The following is a 14,570-nucleotide window of genomic DNA, read 5'->3' as shown; positions in this document are numbered from 1 at the left end:
ATCTATATGCATGAATTATTATTCTGAAATAATAATCAAGGAATTTCTATTGTTAATCCAAGCTATCGGATTTAAACAAAAGCTAAGTCTCGTTTCATGAAGCCGGATAATTAATAAAAATTAATCCGTTCTCTTAGGGTGTTCTAACTTAAATGGGATTAAAAGATCTCGCTCTATTTAATCGATTAAAAGAAAATAACTAAGTCGGCTCATTCGCTTAGTAATCTCGTAAGAATTAATCGTAATTGGGCAGCTGCGTCTAATTAACCGGGCCCAACAAATATGACTTGAAGTAATAATATAAGTCAAATAATTAAAAGGCTCAACATAATACAGCCTAATAATTAATTAAGAAAAGTGGGCTTGAATTAAATAAATCGTGGCATTCCAATAATTAAATTGAAAAGTTTAGTTGGAGTAATTCATGGACTCAAGTAATTAAAAAAAATTTAGGGCCCAGTTGAATAAATAACCAAGGCCTAAAGAAAATAATTAGGAGGCCCAATCGGAATAAAATAACAAAGCCCAATGAATTAATTAAATTAGGCCCAATGAATTAATTAAATTAGGCCCAATGAATTAATTAAATTACAACAAGGCCCAAAAATAAATAATTATGAAGCCCAAAGAAAAAAATAAAGGCCCAAATTTTCGGCCCAACTCAAGCCCACTGTAATTTAAAATAAAATTGGCCCACTGAAACGAAGCCCAAATAAGGAGTCCAACATAATTAAATAAACTCCGGCCCAATGAAATGGCCCAATGTAATGGCCCAATTATTAAAATAAATAAAGTCCAACTCAATTAAATGAAGCCCATACAAATCAAAACAACAATTAAATCAAAGCCCATATAAATAAAATCGGAGGCCCAATCAGTAATTAAAATCGGCCATTTAAATAAAATCAGAAGCCCAATATTAATAAATAAGCCAGCCCAACTCAAGCCCACTAAAATAAATCAACAAGGCCCAAAGAATTAAATAAATAAGCCCAATTAAAATAAATAAGCCCAACTGTAATTAAAATAGGAAAAGCCCAAAATTTCTTCCCCCAACATCTCGGTTCTCTCTCCCTATTTCCTCAAAATCAATTCTCGCCTTTCTCTCTCTGATCTCTCTCAAGGGCCGCTCGCTCCCTTTCTCAAAATCGACGCTCGATCGGCCCTCCCTCTCCGGCCACTCAGCTGCCGCCTGCTCCGGTCGGCGTCGACTACCGACGCGTCGAACCCCGGCGACGTCCTCCTTCTTCTTCCTTCCCCACGCTGAATTCAAACGAGCCCTATCTCTGGAAATCATCGTCGCGGTCGCGCCTCCGTCTGGAATCCGGCGGGCGGTCGTCGCGTGGAAGTGGCTGCTGCTTCGCCTGGAGTCGCCGCCGGCTGGAGTTGCTGCTGCTCGTCCGGTGGTCAGCGCCTGCTGGAGGAGCGCTGCCGCCGCCCGCTGCTTAAGCCTTCCAGCGCCGCCGTGCTGTCACTGAGCAACCGGCGAGAAGAGTACGCCGCTGCTGCTGCCGTTCGAAGGTTCGGTAAAGTCGCTAGTGTCGCTCCCTCGAGCTCCGACGCCACTGCTGCTACTGGAATCTTCTGCTTCGCCGTGTCGCTGCACTCCAGAATCGGTGAGATTTGCCGCTGCTGCGCACGATCCTCTGCTCGGCCATGGTTCCGGTCGGCCTCAGCGATTCCCCAGCTCCGACGTCGTCGTTACTCGAATGCAGGCGAGACGACTAGAAGTCGCCGCCTTCTCTCTCCGTTCCGGCAGTTGGGGCTCGGCAGTTGCCTTGGGCAGTCGGCCCTTCCCTCCCTTAAAGCTAAGTCTAATCTCTCTCTCCAATTCAAACGCTTATCTAGTTTCTGAGGGTGTGAGTTCTTGTGATTGCTACTCTGGGGTGCAGTGGAAATGAAGCATGTAAAATCCTCTGTTGTAAAGTATTTCCCTATTGTACAACATATCTTGACTATATCGTGTAGATAAACTGTGATTATGCTAAGCATGGATGTGAACTGGATTGAATATCTGAGATCGCATAAATACCTTGAGTATCTAGCTTGTTGGTTGGCTGTTGTGGTATTGATGATTGAGATGGGGAATAACTGAAATACATGAAGGTGTTATTGCTTTAAAATGCAGGTGGAGGTTATGGCAGGAGGTGGAAACGTTCAAGCCGAAGCTTACCTTGAGGATTTGGCGGAAGTTGGGCAGCTCTTTCTCTCCTGTTAATGAAGTCTCAAATGAACTGAAGCTTGTTCAAGTATGGCAGCAGGGAAGTCGACGCTGCTGTGAGTGAAAGGGGAGTCTGTTGGCTGGAGTTGAAGTTAATAGAGGAGGATTGTTGGCTGCATACTTGAGTGATGAGTGGTGGGAAAAATGATGAGTGATGGGGGAAAATGGTAGGGAAAGAGTGAATGGTTGGGGTGAAAAATGAGTGGTCAAAGATTGATGGAAAGAAAAAGAAAAAAAAATAGAGAAGAATTAATGATGTATTTTCTATGTCTCGGTGATTCCGTAACTGAAATAAAATACTGGCTTCGATTCTGCTTGATACTGTATTTACATAAATCTCGATTTCGACATGTGATATCTCGCTAAAATCGATAAGTTATAAAATGAATCAAAATTAAATCCGTAGGTTTAATTCGTTCGTTGTTCTAATATATAAATTAAATCTGCAGATTTAATTAACTCACGAGTCTGAAATAATCCACAACTTGAGTAAGAATAAAATCTAATTCCATCTCGCTTAAATAAATAACGTGACTTTGCTAAGTCAGTTATAACTCTGAAATAATATCATTAACTGCTTTAACAATATAAATTCAGGATCATAAGCTGAATTCATATCAGAATAATAACCGTTTTCATTCACTGATGAACAAAAATAAACACTCATTACTGGATTTAAAATATATAAAAGAGCGGGTCACTACATACTACCCCTCTTAACAAAAATTTCGTCCCGAAATTTGCATATTTCTTCTAAAACAGTTCGGGGTATTTATCCTTCATTTTATCTTCAAGCTCCCACGTGGCTTCCTCTTGTCCGTGGTGTCTCCATAAGACTTTCACTGATGTGATTGCCTTATTCCTGAGTTGTTGTACTTTTCGATCTAGAATGGCCTCTGGTCTCTCTTCATAACTCAAGTCTGGGCAAAGGATCATCTCTTCTTGGTGGATTATGTGCTTTGGATCGAAAACGTATTTTCTGAGTTGTGATACGTGGAAAACATTGTGAACGTTTCCAAAGCTTGGCGGTAACGCCAACCTATAGGCTACTGGGCCTATTCTCTCCAAAATCTCATAAGGTCCTACGAATCGGGGCCTAAGTTTTCCCTTGACACCAAACCTAGTTATCCCCTTGGTAGGAGATACCTTTAGGAAGACCTTGTCTCCTATTTCAAAACATAACTCAGTTCGACGTGCATCAGCGTAAGATTTCTGTCTATCTTGTGCCTCTTTTATTCGCCCTCTGATCTGGCGGACTATCTCAACCATCTCATTTACCATGTCTGGTCCTAAAACTTTTCTCTCACCCACTTCATCCCAATAAAGTGGTGATCTACATTTTCTTCCATACAATGCCTCATATGGTGCCATATCGATAGTCGCCTGGTAACTGTTATTATAGGCAAATTCAATCAACGGCAGCACTACTTCCCAACTTCCACCTCTATCTAACACCACTGTTCTCAACATATCTTCGAGGGTCTGAATTGTCCTTTCAGACTGCCCATCTGTCTGCGGGTGGAAGGCGGTGGTGAAATTTAACCTCGTGCCTAACTCCTTCTGTAAGCTCATCCAAAATCTAGAAGTAAATTTTGAGTCTCGGTCTGAAGTGATCGACACTGGTACACCGTGTAAGCGTACAATCTCTCGAACATACAACTGAGCTAGCTTGTCTGACCCATGTGTGATCGGTATTGGTATAAAATGAGCACATTTTGTGAGTCGATCCACTATTACCCAAATGGCAGTGTTTCCTCTCTTTGTTTTGGGCAAACTGGTCACAAAATCCATTGCGATGTGCTCCCACTTCCATTCTGGAATTTCCAACGGTTGTAGTTTTCCATATGGCCTTTGATGTAAGGCCTTCACCTGTTGGCATGCTAGGCATTTCTCCACAAATGACGCTATGTCTCTCTTCATTCCTTCCCACCAAAAGTGTTTCTTTAGGTCCTGATACATCTTAGTACTGCCTGGGTGGGCAGTATAAGGGGTATCGTGAGCCTCACTCATGATTTTATCCTTAAGCTCATCATCGTGGGGGATGCATATTCTTCCTTCAAAGAGGATAACATTAATGGTAGGGAAAGAGTGAATGGTTGGGGTGAAAAATGAGTGGTCAAAGATTGATGGAAAGAAAAAGAAAAAAAAATAGAGAAGAATTAATGATGTATTTTCTATGTCTCGGTGATTCCGTAACTGAAATAAAATACTGGCTTCGATTCTGCTTGATACTGTATTTACATAAATCTCGATTTCGACATGTGATATCTCGCTAAAATCGATAAGTTATAAAATGAATCAAAATTAAATCCGTAGGTTTAATTCGTTCGTTGTTCTAATATATAAATTAAATCTGCAGATTTAATTAACTCACGAGTCTGAAATAATCCACAACTTGAGTAAGAATAAAATCTAATTCCATCTCGCTTAAATAAATAACGTGACTTTGCTAAGTCAGTTATAACTCTGAAATAATATCATTAACTGCTTTAACAATATAAATTCAGGATCATAAGCTGAATTCATATCAGAATAATAACCGTTTTCATTCACTGATGAACAAAAATAAACACTCATTACTGGATTTAAAATATATAAAAGAGCGGGTCACTACAACGCGCCCCAGGGGAATCTATCAAATGCAGCCAGATCATCCACCAACACCCAAAGCCACGGCTGTACCCGCGCATCCAACCCAAGAACAAGGGTGTGAGCCACACACACGAGGACAGCACGAAGGTACAGGCTCCCATCCTCATCATCCACTCGACGATCCAAATCGCACACGCGTTTGATGAGCGACTGTATGGTCATGCTTCGCGCACCGCAGAATCGTCGGTATGCCTCCACGCGACTGCAGTCGTGCTGTAATGTCGCATCGAACCTCGATCCCCCGAAATTGAGCCCAGTCACTAATGCGTAGTCCGCAGGGGAAAATCTGACTCGTGCTCCGCACAGAAAGAAGCACATCTCATTTTCTTCTGACACAATCTGCCTCGATACAATCTGGTGTAATGCTTTATTGCTCTTCGCGCCGGGCCTCCAATCAGTGAAATGCCCAAAACATGATGCTCTAAATCTTCCCAATAAATTTGAATTGCACTGTTCGCCGACCACATTTAAAGTTTCAACCAGCTCCGGAAAATGTGAATCCCTATAGTAGGTGCTGATAGCAACCTCCGTCTGGTCTATAGTGTCGCGACGAAGATATGGGACATTCGCCTATTCATTTACAAAATGAATACCATATTAAATTCAGTAAAAAAATTAAAAAATAATACAAATAGGCATAATTAAATAACTACAATTTAATCAATACCAACCAATTTAATTAAACTGCAATTTAATACTAAATTCAGTAAAATTCAGTAATATTAAACTGCAATTAATACCAAGCAATTTAATTAAATTCAGTAAAATATTAAAAAACTGCAATTTAATATTTTACCAAGCAATAACAGTTTCAATAATTAATAATTAAACAATTAAATATATTTATTTAATAACAGTTTCAATAATTAAACAATAACAGTTTCAGTAAAATAACAGTTTCAATAATTAACGTAAACATACAGATATATTTAGTAACGTATTTTAGGCCTAAAAAGAAACTATCCGGCCGGTGAAGTGTCCGGTAAAATGAATCCGTCCGGGTACATTTCAGATTGAAACTGTTCCGGCCGGACGCATTATTTCGGGCATAGTGCCGGCCGGATAGTTTCTATATAGGCATAAAATACTTTATTTTATTAAATTACACAAAAACCACACAAACAATGCAATGTAATACCCAACAAAACTCGCAATAATAATTCAATAATGATTACTTAAACAAATATAATTAAATTAAATTCAGTAAATTTCTAATGATTAATATAAACATACAACTAATTAAAATGGAATAATTTATGCTAAAACACGATCGGTCCGGCTGGTGAAGTGGCCGGATAAATCGATCCGGTCGTATGTTTCATTTAAATAATGTTCTCGGCCGGATCGATTTATCCGGCCACTTCACCGGCCGGACCGATCGTGTTTTAGCATACATTATTCTATTCAATTTCATGAAAATTAAAAATAAATACCTGTGAAGAAGATGCCATGGATGAGTCCGAGTGTGCTTCAATCTTTTGAACTCTCTGTGCTTCAATCTTTTGAACTCTCTCTCTCGGTGGGTAAAAGTGAAGAAGCCGATAGAGGTGTGTGGTGGAGTAAAAAACCCTAGTATTTTAAAGTAAGTGGGTAAAAGTGAAGAAGCCGATTGTATCGGCTTTATGTCTATCAAAAGGGAATCAAATTTTGAAGAAAGATATTTTTACCTTTATGTATCGGTAACATGCATGATTTTTTTGGGTAACAAGCATGCATTTATTTGGGACGGATATTGAGTATATTTTAAATTTAAAGATATCAATTGATTTACACGATATATATAGTGTTATATAGTACTATATATCAACATTCAAGAATAACACAATATATATATATATATATATATATATATAAATATATATATATATATATATATATATATACAAATAATTTCAAAGAATATATGTATTGAAATTAAGATATTAAAGGGAAAAAAAAAAAATTAAGATAGATACGCATGGATATATATTATTAGCGTCTTGATTTTTTTTTTTATGAAATTGAATAAAATAGAATATTTTATGCCTAAATATCATCGATCCGGCCGGTAATTGTCAAGGAAAAATGTATCCGACCGGGTCATTTGTAAATTGAAATGTACCCGGTCGGATACATTTCTCTGGCCATTTTACCGGCCGGATCGATGATATATCGACATAAAAGTTTGTATTCTATCTATTTGTATCTTTATATTAATTTTTACTATTTTGCTGAATTTAATTTAATATATTGTTTAAGCGTTAATTAGTGTCCGGTCGATATATTTACAATTTAAAGATATGAACACTATATATATATATATATACAGTGACTTACAAAATCATTGCATGCACAGATTGAAATCATTTCGGTCATTATTGTAAAGAAATGCATTGAAACTCAAAAATGTGTAAGATTGTGTAAGAGAACCGAAATCATTACATTTGATGTTAACCCACTTAAGGGTTAATTAGTAATTTAGGGCATGGATAGCTTTGCATGATAAGGGTGGGCATTTTTCAAAATATGAATAAGGAATGGGGCACTTTTGCCTATTAACACTTAAAAAAATATATACTCCAATTTTATGCATTTTTTAAAATATCCCCAATTTATATTTTCATTTCAAAAACCTTCAATTTTGAGGAAAATTTATTTTATTTCTCGCCTTATGAAATAAAGTCACCTCGCGGATTTCGTAGGTGAATTCTTAAAATTTAGAGATTCTTTTTTAATTATATATTGAATAATGAAAATTATAGCTAGACGACTTCCATCGTCAGATTCTGTAGTATTGGACACAAATCAAACTTTTTTTAAAATAAAGAAATTTTAAAGTAAAAATATACATGAAGGCATAAAAAATGATTAACCTTTACAAAAATTGCAAATTTCATCATTGTATTTTTCAGAAAAAACAAAGTTTTTACCCCTTATATTTTGATATTTCCATTTTTCCTCTATGTACCTCTTTATTTGCCGTGTAACAAGACATGGACAAAGTTGAACAAGAACCAAAAAACTACGTGGAAAAGTGTGAAAATGGGAGAATAAATTGTAGGTGTAGGGGACAAAAATTAATTAAAATAGAGGTGCAATAATCAACAAAAATGTAGAATATAAAGTACGAGGGATAAGAGATAAATTGTTTTAATTGAAATAATTCATTTGATTATTTTTTCCCACAAGAAAATGATGAGTTCCTAATTGATGTTTAATCTGAAAAAGGAAAAAAGAAAAGGCTTTTGACTGCAGGTTGTAAATGTGAAAAAGGATTTCCAATTGTGTTAGGGGCCGATAACATGTGTTGCCTTACAAGAAAAACACAGAGAAAGTGAGAAGAAGAAGGGTTAAGATAATAGTAATAGGTATGTCTGAAAATCTTTACGTATGCAGATTGTAAAGCTTGTTGCAGTCAATCATATCATTGCTACTATACCCTATAGTTATACTTTTTCTTTGGTGCCTTTTTCCCTCTTTTGATAAATGAAAAGGCTGCATTGCATCGAGATTTATACAGTCTTATGTTATTTTTTTTTGGTCTATGTTTCGAATTTTTAGTAATATTTTGATTTTTTAAAAATATTTAAACTTTCAGCGTTATTTATAAAATAATTTGTTATACAAAATTTCGCGATAGAATAATGACTCATCTCGTCGGCAGGGCCGACCCTGACATTTCGGGGGCTCTAGGCGAAAAGGAAAAAAAAGGCCTCCTAAAAAATAAAGCTTCAAGAAGTTGTAGCATTCTCATTCTCATTTTCATTCTCATCTACATCAATTTCTTCGTTCAAAGCATTATTTTCATTCTCAATAATAATATCAATTTCTTTATTTTCAATCGCATCAAATTCTTTCACCGAAGAACTAGAATTAGGTACGTATAAGAAACTTATGAGTTATGAATGGCTCCTTTTTGAGAGAGAGAGAGAGAGAGCCGTTCTGATTCCGTGTTACCGTTGAATTGAGGGATACCATTTTTTTTCCCTAAAGTTTTGTTGTTGTTGTTCGCTGATTTAGTTATAAATATGAATCTTTTTTTGATAGGGTATAATAATTCTATTGGGTCTATATTTTGGGGGGCCCAAAAATTAGGGACCTTGGGCCATTGCCTCACTTCTACAACATAAGGGTCGGCCCTGCTCGTCGGATAAGTCTTGAATTATCAACTTGGCGGTGTAATATTCACGACCTGCCTATATAATTCATTTGAAAAGAGTCATCTTTCAGTCACCAAATTTTGTATAGCAGGACATTTAATGAAAGACACTGAAAGTTTCAGAATTTTTAGGAGAAATAAAAATTTGAGACATAAAATACTATTTATTTGTTTTAATCACGATCACACTCGCTCATACTGAGTGACTCAAATCCGACTTACTGTAAAATATATTATCAACTAAATTGCACTTTATCATCGTGTTAAGTTGTTACTATTTGCTAACATGTGATGGCATTAGTAATTTACAATTCATTCGTAAAATTCAAAACGACATAGTCGTATAAGATTGGGGCCAAAAAATTAAATTAAATTACTTGGAACCAATGTTATGATAGTTTGTTGAATATTTTCTTATTATATGAACATGGCACGATTCGACACGAATGCAAAAATTATCGTGTTATACAAATAAGATGCATATATGATATGGACACAAAATAAAATTATCGTGTCGATATAATAAGCACACAAACACAATAAAGTGGGATAATTTGTTCGTGTCATGCTTTGGTTTCTATATCAAAATTTTGCCAGCCCAAGTTGCTAGCTACAATTTTGATATACATTGGGCTCAAGTTGGAAACTAGTAGTATTAATTTTGACAAATAGTCCATGTACATAAAAATGGGCCGCTCAGAATCGGTTCACGTATATATAAACGGGCCGTTTAGCCAAATATGCGATTAGGCCCAAACCCGCTAGCTCTTTCGGGTAACCCGAATACCAGAGTTTTGATTTACTTTCCCCATTTTCTTGCTAGACAAGAAGAAAAAAGCTCAGTTGCAGGGATATAGATGTGAAATTGAGTTTATAATAAAATTCAAATAAATTTAGGTCTGCTCAGCTCCCGCTCTTCTTCATTGGTGAGTTAAGGTTTCTCTGATTCAGATCCGTTTCAAGTTTTCTTCTGCTCAAATCGCGAACATTAGCTATTGTAAGAACGCAAGTATGCTTGATTCGTCGAAATTTATCTGTTGATTTGATCTGTGCGCAGGAATTATTTAGAGGCTCTGGTTTTACGGGATCGAAAATGTTTCTCACAAGGTAATGGTGATGAAATGTTTAGGGTTTCTCTGAGGTTTTTGAGCTAATTTATTGTAATAATGATGTGAGATTTTGTTTTTGTTTTTTCGTTTCTTTGATATTTTAGGACTGAGTATGATAGGGGAGTCAATACTTTCTCCCCTGAAGGAAGGTTGTTTCAGGTTGAATATGCCATTGAGGCGATTAAGGTATTATTATGTTGAATTTTAATGCCGGCAGCTATGTTTTTTTAGTGATTGTGTGTGTGTATGAGCGCGCGCACGTGTGCTAGGTTCTAATTTCTGGATCAGTAAGGTAATTTTGGTGCTTTCTTTTAGTTGGGTTCAACTGCAATTGGTGTGAAGACTAAGGAGGGAGTTGTTCTTGCTGTCGAGAAGCGCATTACGTCACCGCTGTTGGTATGTTTATCATCCTTTTTGTTGGGGGATTTCCTGTTCTTTAGAATGTTTTGTAGTCGATGACAGAGTTTATGGCCGAATTTTGTTTTGGTTCCTTGGCTTTGAGCTAGTTTGAGCTTATATTATCTTTCTATAAATTATACAGATATGAATAAGGCAGATTTTAAGTATTCGTTCTTGTTGAAATGTGAATTAGATACATTCTGTCTAGTGTGAATTAGTGAATTGTTGAATAATGTTTGCCAAAGCTTCCTTCATCGTTTTATTTTGCTTTAGCATATCTTTTACAGTCTTGCTCAAACAAGTTATATTGTATTGTCATATGAGGCTCTAGTTGATGCTTAGTGATTTATATTGGTTGTTTGAATAAGTGTCACATTTAACTGCACACAGGAGCCTAGCAGTGTGGAGAAGATTATGGAAATTGATGAACATATAGGATGTGCCATGAGTGGCTTGATTGCTGATGCCCGCACACTGGTTGAACATGCACGAGTTGAAACTCAGGTACCTTTTTGTTAACAGTCCTTGTCAGTTTTTAAGATTTATTGTGATTTGGGTTCTTAGATGTTAATGTGAATCTTTTTTGCATCCTCCAGAATCACAGGTTCTCGTATGGTGAGCCGATGACAGTTGAATCTACTACTCAAGCTCTCTGTGATCTTGCATTGCGATTTGGTGAAGGGGATGAAGAATCAATGGTTAGCCTCTCTCAACTTTCATACATACTCCCTCCGTCCCAGCCAAGATGATACATTTCTTTTCGGCACGGGATTTAAGGAGTTGTAGATTAGTGTTTTAAGTGTGTAGTATAAAAGTGATAAAGTAGGAGAGAGAAGGTAATAAAGTGATAAAGTAGGATAGAGAAGGTAATAAGGGAGTGATTAATTAGTTGTAATTTTGTAATTAAAATCCCTTATTTTTTTCATATTTAGAAATGTAGCATCTTCGTTAGGACAGAGGGAGTATATCTTATTTTTTTTTTTAAGAATTGTTGCCTCCAGGAATCCATTTATTTATTTATGTTGTTCTGGTTGATTCTCAGTTACTATTTGTGATATAGTTGTATTTGTGTATTGTCTTCTTGAATACAATTTTCTACCAAGGTTGTGAAGCATAGTATTTAAAATTCATTGCTCCTCGCCTAAAACTTCTTGAAGATGCCAAAATCTTAGAGTTGAATGCTAAATTACTCTCTATACTACTATAATCGGATACATTTTTATACTAGTTAGATTTTCTAGAGCTGCTTCTTGCAAGTTTTATATCTTGTCATGCATCTCTCAATTCCATTGGACAGTACAAAGGCCTATTGTTTTATGCACCCATGAAAGTTCAATATTTGAATTGCTTAGATATGAGGAAGTCGCGCATGTGCAGTCACATGTTAAGATATATGAGTCTGGTTTTAGATAGCATACACATTTATAAATGTGCATATGCTTTCTATATAATCATTTTATTTGTTTGTTACAATTTACAGATCATTCGTTTGAAGTTCTAAAATTATGTAGTACTTGTGTCACATTTTACATTATCTGGTAAGTCTTTACTCTTGTACTTTCCTAATTTTCTTACGTTTGTTTCTTGCAGTCGAGACCTTTTGGTGTATCTCTTCTCATTGCTGGTCATGATGAGAATGGCCCATGCTTGTAAGTATTTTTTAGTTTGAATTTGGTTAAAGCTCGCTTCAAAAAATTGGATAAAAGTTACTAGTTCATTGCTTTTTTCGAGTTCATACTAGTTCATTGCTTTTTTCGAGTTCATACTAGTTCATTGCTTCATTCATGCCACCTGACATGGCGTTTCTGTATTGCTGATGTAATGCATTATGCATGTGATATATGAAGCTACAGAGCTTTCTAAAATGTGAAACAATCGGTAAGCTCATCGGTAAATGCTAATTAAGGACAAAAATAACTTCAGCTAGAAATACTATTAGGATCAGCTTCTATGTGGGAATGTACGGCCTTTTTGAATGCTGAATCTGCTTGTAAAGTGGTTGTGCCACTCCATACTTGTTAATTGGGGATGGAGTATATCTGTAAATCAAAGTCTAATTAAGATCAATTGCAAATTGCAATTAATTAGGTCGCCTATTTTTCTGGTTGGCAGCTCTCCTTGCTACCTGCTTTCGTTAGAACTTACATGCATTGATTCCGTCATGCACAGGTACTACACAGACCCATCCGGCACTTTCTGGCAATGCAATGCAAAAGCCATCGGGTCAGGTTCGGAAGGCGCTGACAGCTCTTTGCAGGAGCAGTATAACAAGGTATCTTGTTCTTCCTCTTCAGTCCTTTCACATCTAGGCAGCGAAGTTCAATCCCTGAAACTCAATATATGTTGGATTGGTGGCGAATTTTGACCTTTAGTTACATGATTCGTTCATTGTGCTTGCAGGAGCTGACCCTCAAAGAAGCTGAAACCATTGCTCTCTCCATTCTGAAGCAAGTCATGGAGGAGAAGGTAATTACCGCGGTTATTACTTTATTCGACACTTTCATCTATATGTTTCTCTCCCCCGACATATAACTTCCATGTCATTCGGTCTCAGGTTACGGCCAACAATGTCGATATTGCTAAGGTGTCACCAAAATACCATCTCTACTCGCCTTCTGAAGTTGAAGAAGTTATCAGTCGCCTATGAGAAGGGATCGCTCTGTTTCGGTTGCTATCTTTCCATTGTTGCCATGCTTGAACACATTTTGTAGTGCAGCTCTATACTTTCCTTTCAACTTTTTTTTTTCACTTCATTATTCTTCTGACTTTTTATTTTTCATCTTACTTTCTCAACTTACATTTCTAAACTTAAACTTTACCTTTTCTATTCCTCTTTTTTCGATAAATTTAAAATCAAAGTAAATGCACCTAATTAAATACTCATTTTGTTCCACTAATAATGGCTTTGTCCAAAAATAACACTTAATTTACATTATAAATTTACTTTATATCTCATCCTTATAATTGATTTTTATTTACTTTATACTCTAAACAATTTCTTCTTAATTCCCGTATCCAAATAAAGTGAGCCATTATTAATAGGATGGGTGAATATTATGTATTTTACAGTCTTCTCGTGCAATGCGGGGGGCTAAGATAGTAAGATAGCCTCATGGTTTCCTTGACAATGGCCTCTACAGCTCTACTACATAATCTGCCTCTGCGCCTCATGCTTGAGAAATCAGTTGAATTTCTTTTTCTTGAACTCCTTCAGCGACCCGATGGAAATTGTCTGCAAACTAGTGTCAAAATTAATAATGTCTGCAAACAACTTAAAATGTTCTTTTAAATGTTAGAAAATTTTAGGTAAACACTTCTTAAGATCGCCATTCTTATTAGTAATTGAACAATGGAGACGAGGATAAATTATGTTTGTAATATTTTTAAATTTAAGCTAAAAAATAGGGTCAAAGCTCGTCTTTATTGATGGAGCAGCAGAAGGCGATACTGTTTAGTTCTATATAGTTAGTTTAAGTCTGCTGGTATAAGAGTATCCACAGTGGGGGTGACCTGATAGCTGACCTGATAGAGGAGGGACCACATTGGGTCAATAAGGCTGCAGTGAGATGACATGATAGCTGACCTGATGTTTTTAATTTTGATTTTTATATTTTTCATTTAATTTTAATTGCACACATTTAAATAACACAATTTACCTAAAATTAAACTTCATTAATGTTAAAAATCCTAAAAATTACATTAAAAAAAAACCTGAAGACATAATTTAAAATGACTTAATTAAAACCTAAAAACATAATTTAAAATTACATAATTAAAACCTATCTAGTCTCCACCGGCCCTTCGTCGAGCTAAGACCTCCGCCACCTATTGCTTGTGCCATTCGAGCTGCTCCGGAGTCATGTCGGAAGTCTTTATGAACATGACACGATCGTCGTGGATCTCCCTCTTCATCTCGTTCTTCTTGGCGTACTCGCCGATGATTTTTTCCAGCTTGTCGTCCGATCTATCCAACCTCTCCGTGTATTGCGGTGGAGGCTCCGAGCTTTGCGACGCATTCCCCTTTCCCTTCGCCGCCGCCTTGTTTCCAATT

At 36.5% G+C, this 14,570-nt stretch overlaps 2 protein-coding genes across 2 annotated transcripts; one reads left to right on the top strand and one right to left on the bottom strand.

Moving 5' to 3' along the window:
- Nucleotides 1–1,407: 1,407 nt before the first annotated feature.
- Nucleotides 1,408–6,633, bottom strand: LOC131009487 (uncharacterized). The gene is made up of 5 exons (XM_057936842.1): nucleotides 6,307–6,633; nucleotides 4,843–5,443; nucleotides 2,174–2,211; nucleotides 2,033–2,091; nucleotides 1,408–1,600 (listed from the first exon to the last, which is right to left on the bottom strand). The coding sequence occupies exons 1-5, from the start codon at nucleotides 6,322–6,324 to the stop codon at nucleotides 1,408–1,410; spliced, it is 909 nt and encodes a 302-aa protein (XP_057792825.1). The 5' UTR covers nucleotides 6,325–6,633.
- Nucleotides 6,634–9,769: 3,136 nt separating this feature from the next.
- Nucleotides 9,770–13,346, top strand: LOC130990349 (proteasome subunit alpha type-5). Its single transcript, XM_057914570.1, has 10 exons — nucleotides 9,770–9,937; nucleotides 10,069–10,118; nucleotides 10,225–10,306; nucleotides 10,436–10,516; nucleotides 10,910–11,023; nucleotides 11,116–11,217; nucleotides 12,110–12,168; nucleotides 12,689–12,791; nucleotides 12,920–12,985; nucleotides 13,074–13,346. Exons 2-10 carry the CDS (start codon nucleotides 10,105–10,107, stop codon nucleotides 13,164–13,166), a joined length of 714 nt encoding a protein of 237 aa, XP_057770553.1. The 5' UTR covers nucleotides 9,770–9,937; nucleotides 10,069–10,104; the 3' UTR covers nucleotides 13,167–13,346.
- The last annotated feature ends 1,224 nt before the right edge of the window (nucleotides 13,347–14,570 follow it).

The sequence above is a fragment of the Salvia miltiorrhiza genome, chromosome 1 (assembly GCF_028751815.1).
Source record: "Salvia miltiorrhiza cultivar Shanhuang (shh) chromosome 1, IMPLAD_Smil_shh, whole genome shotgun sequence".
Classification (NCBI taxonomy): Eukaryota; Viridiplantae; Streptophyta; class Magnoliopsida; order Lamiales; family Lamiaceae; genus Salvia; species Salvia miltiorrhiza.
This window is presented reverse-complemented; position numbering and strand designations above follow the sequence as displayed.

Coding starts and splice junctions, on each gene's coding strand:
- LOC131009487 (XM_057936842.1), bottom strand. Junction 2,212..4,842: donor ATTTGATAGATTCCCCTGGG/GCGCGTTGTAGT, acceptor CTTCATTAACAG/GAGAGAAAGAGCTGCCCAAC. Junction 2,092..2,173: donor ACTTCCGCCAAATCCTCAAG/GTAAGCTTCGGC, acceptor CATGTATTTCAG/TTATTCCCCATCTCAATCAT.
- LOC130990349 (XM_057914570.1), top strand. Junction 11,024..11,115: donor ATGCACGAGTTGAAACTCAG/GTACCTTTTTGT, acceptor TGCATCCTCCAG/AATCACAGGTTCTCGTATGG. Junction 12,986..13,073: donor AGCAAGTCATGGAGGAGAAG/GTAATTACCGCG, acceptor ATTCGGTCTCAG/GTTACGGCCAACAATGTCGA.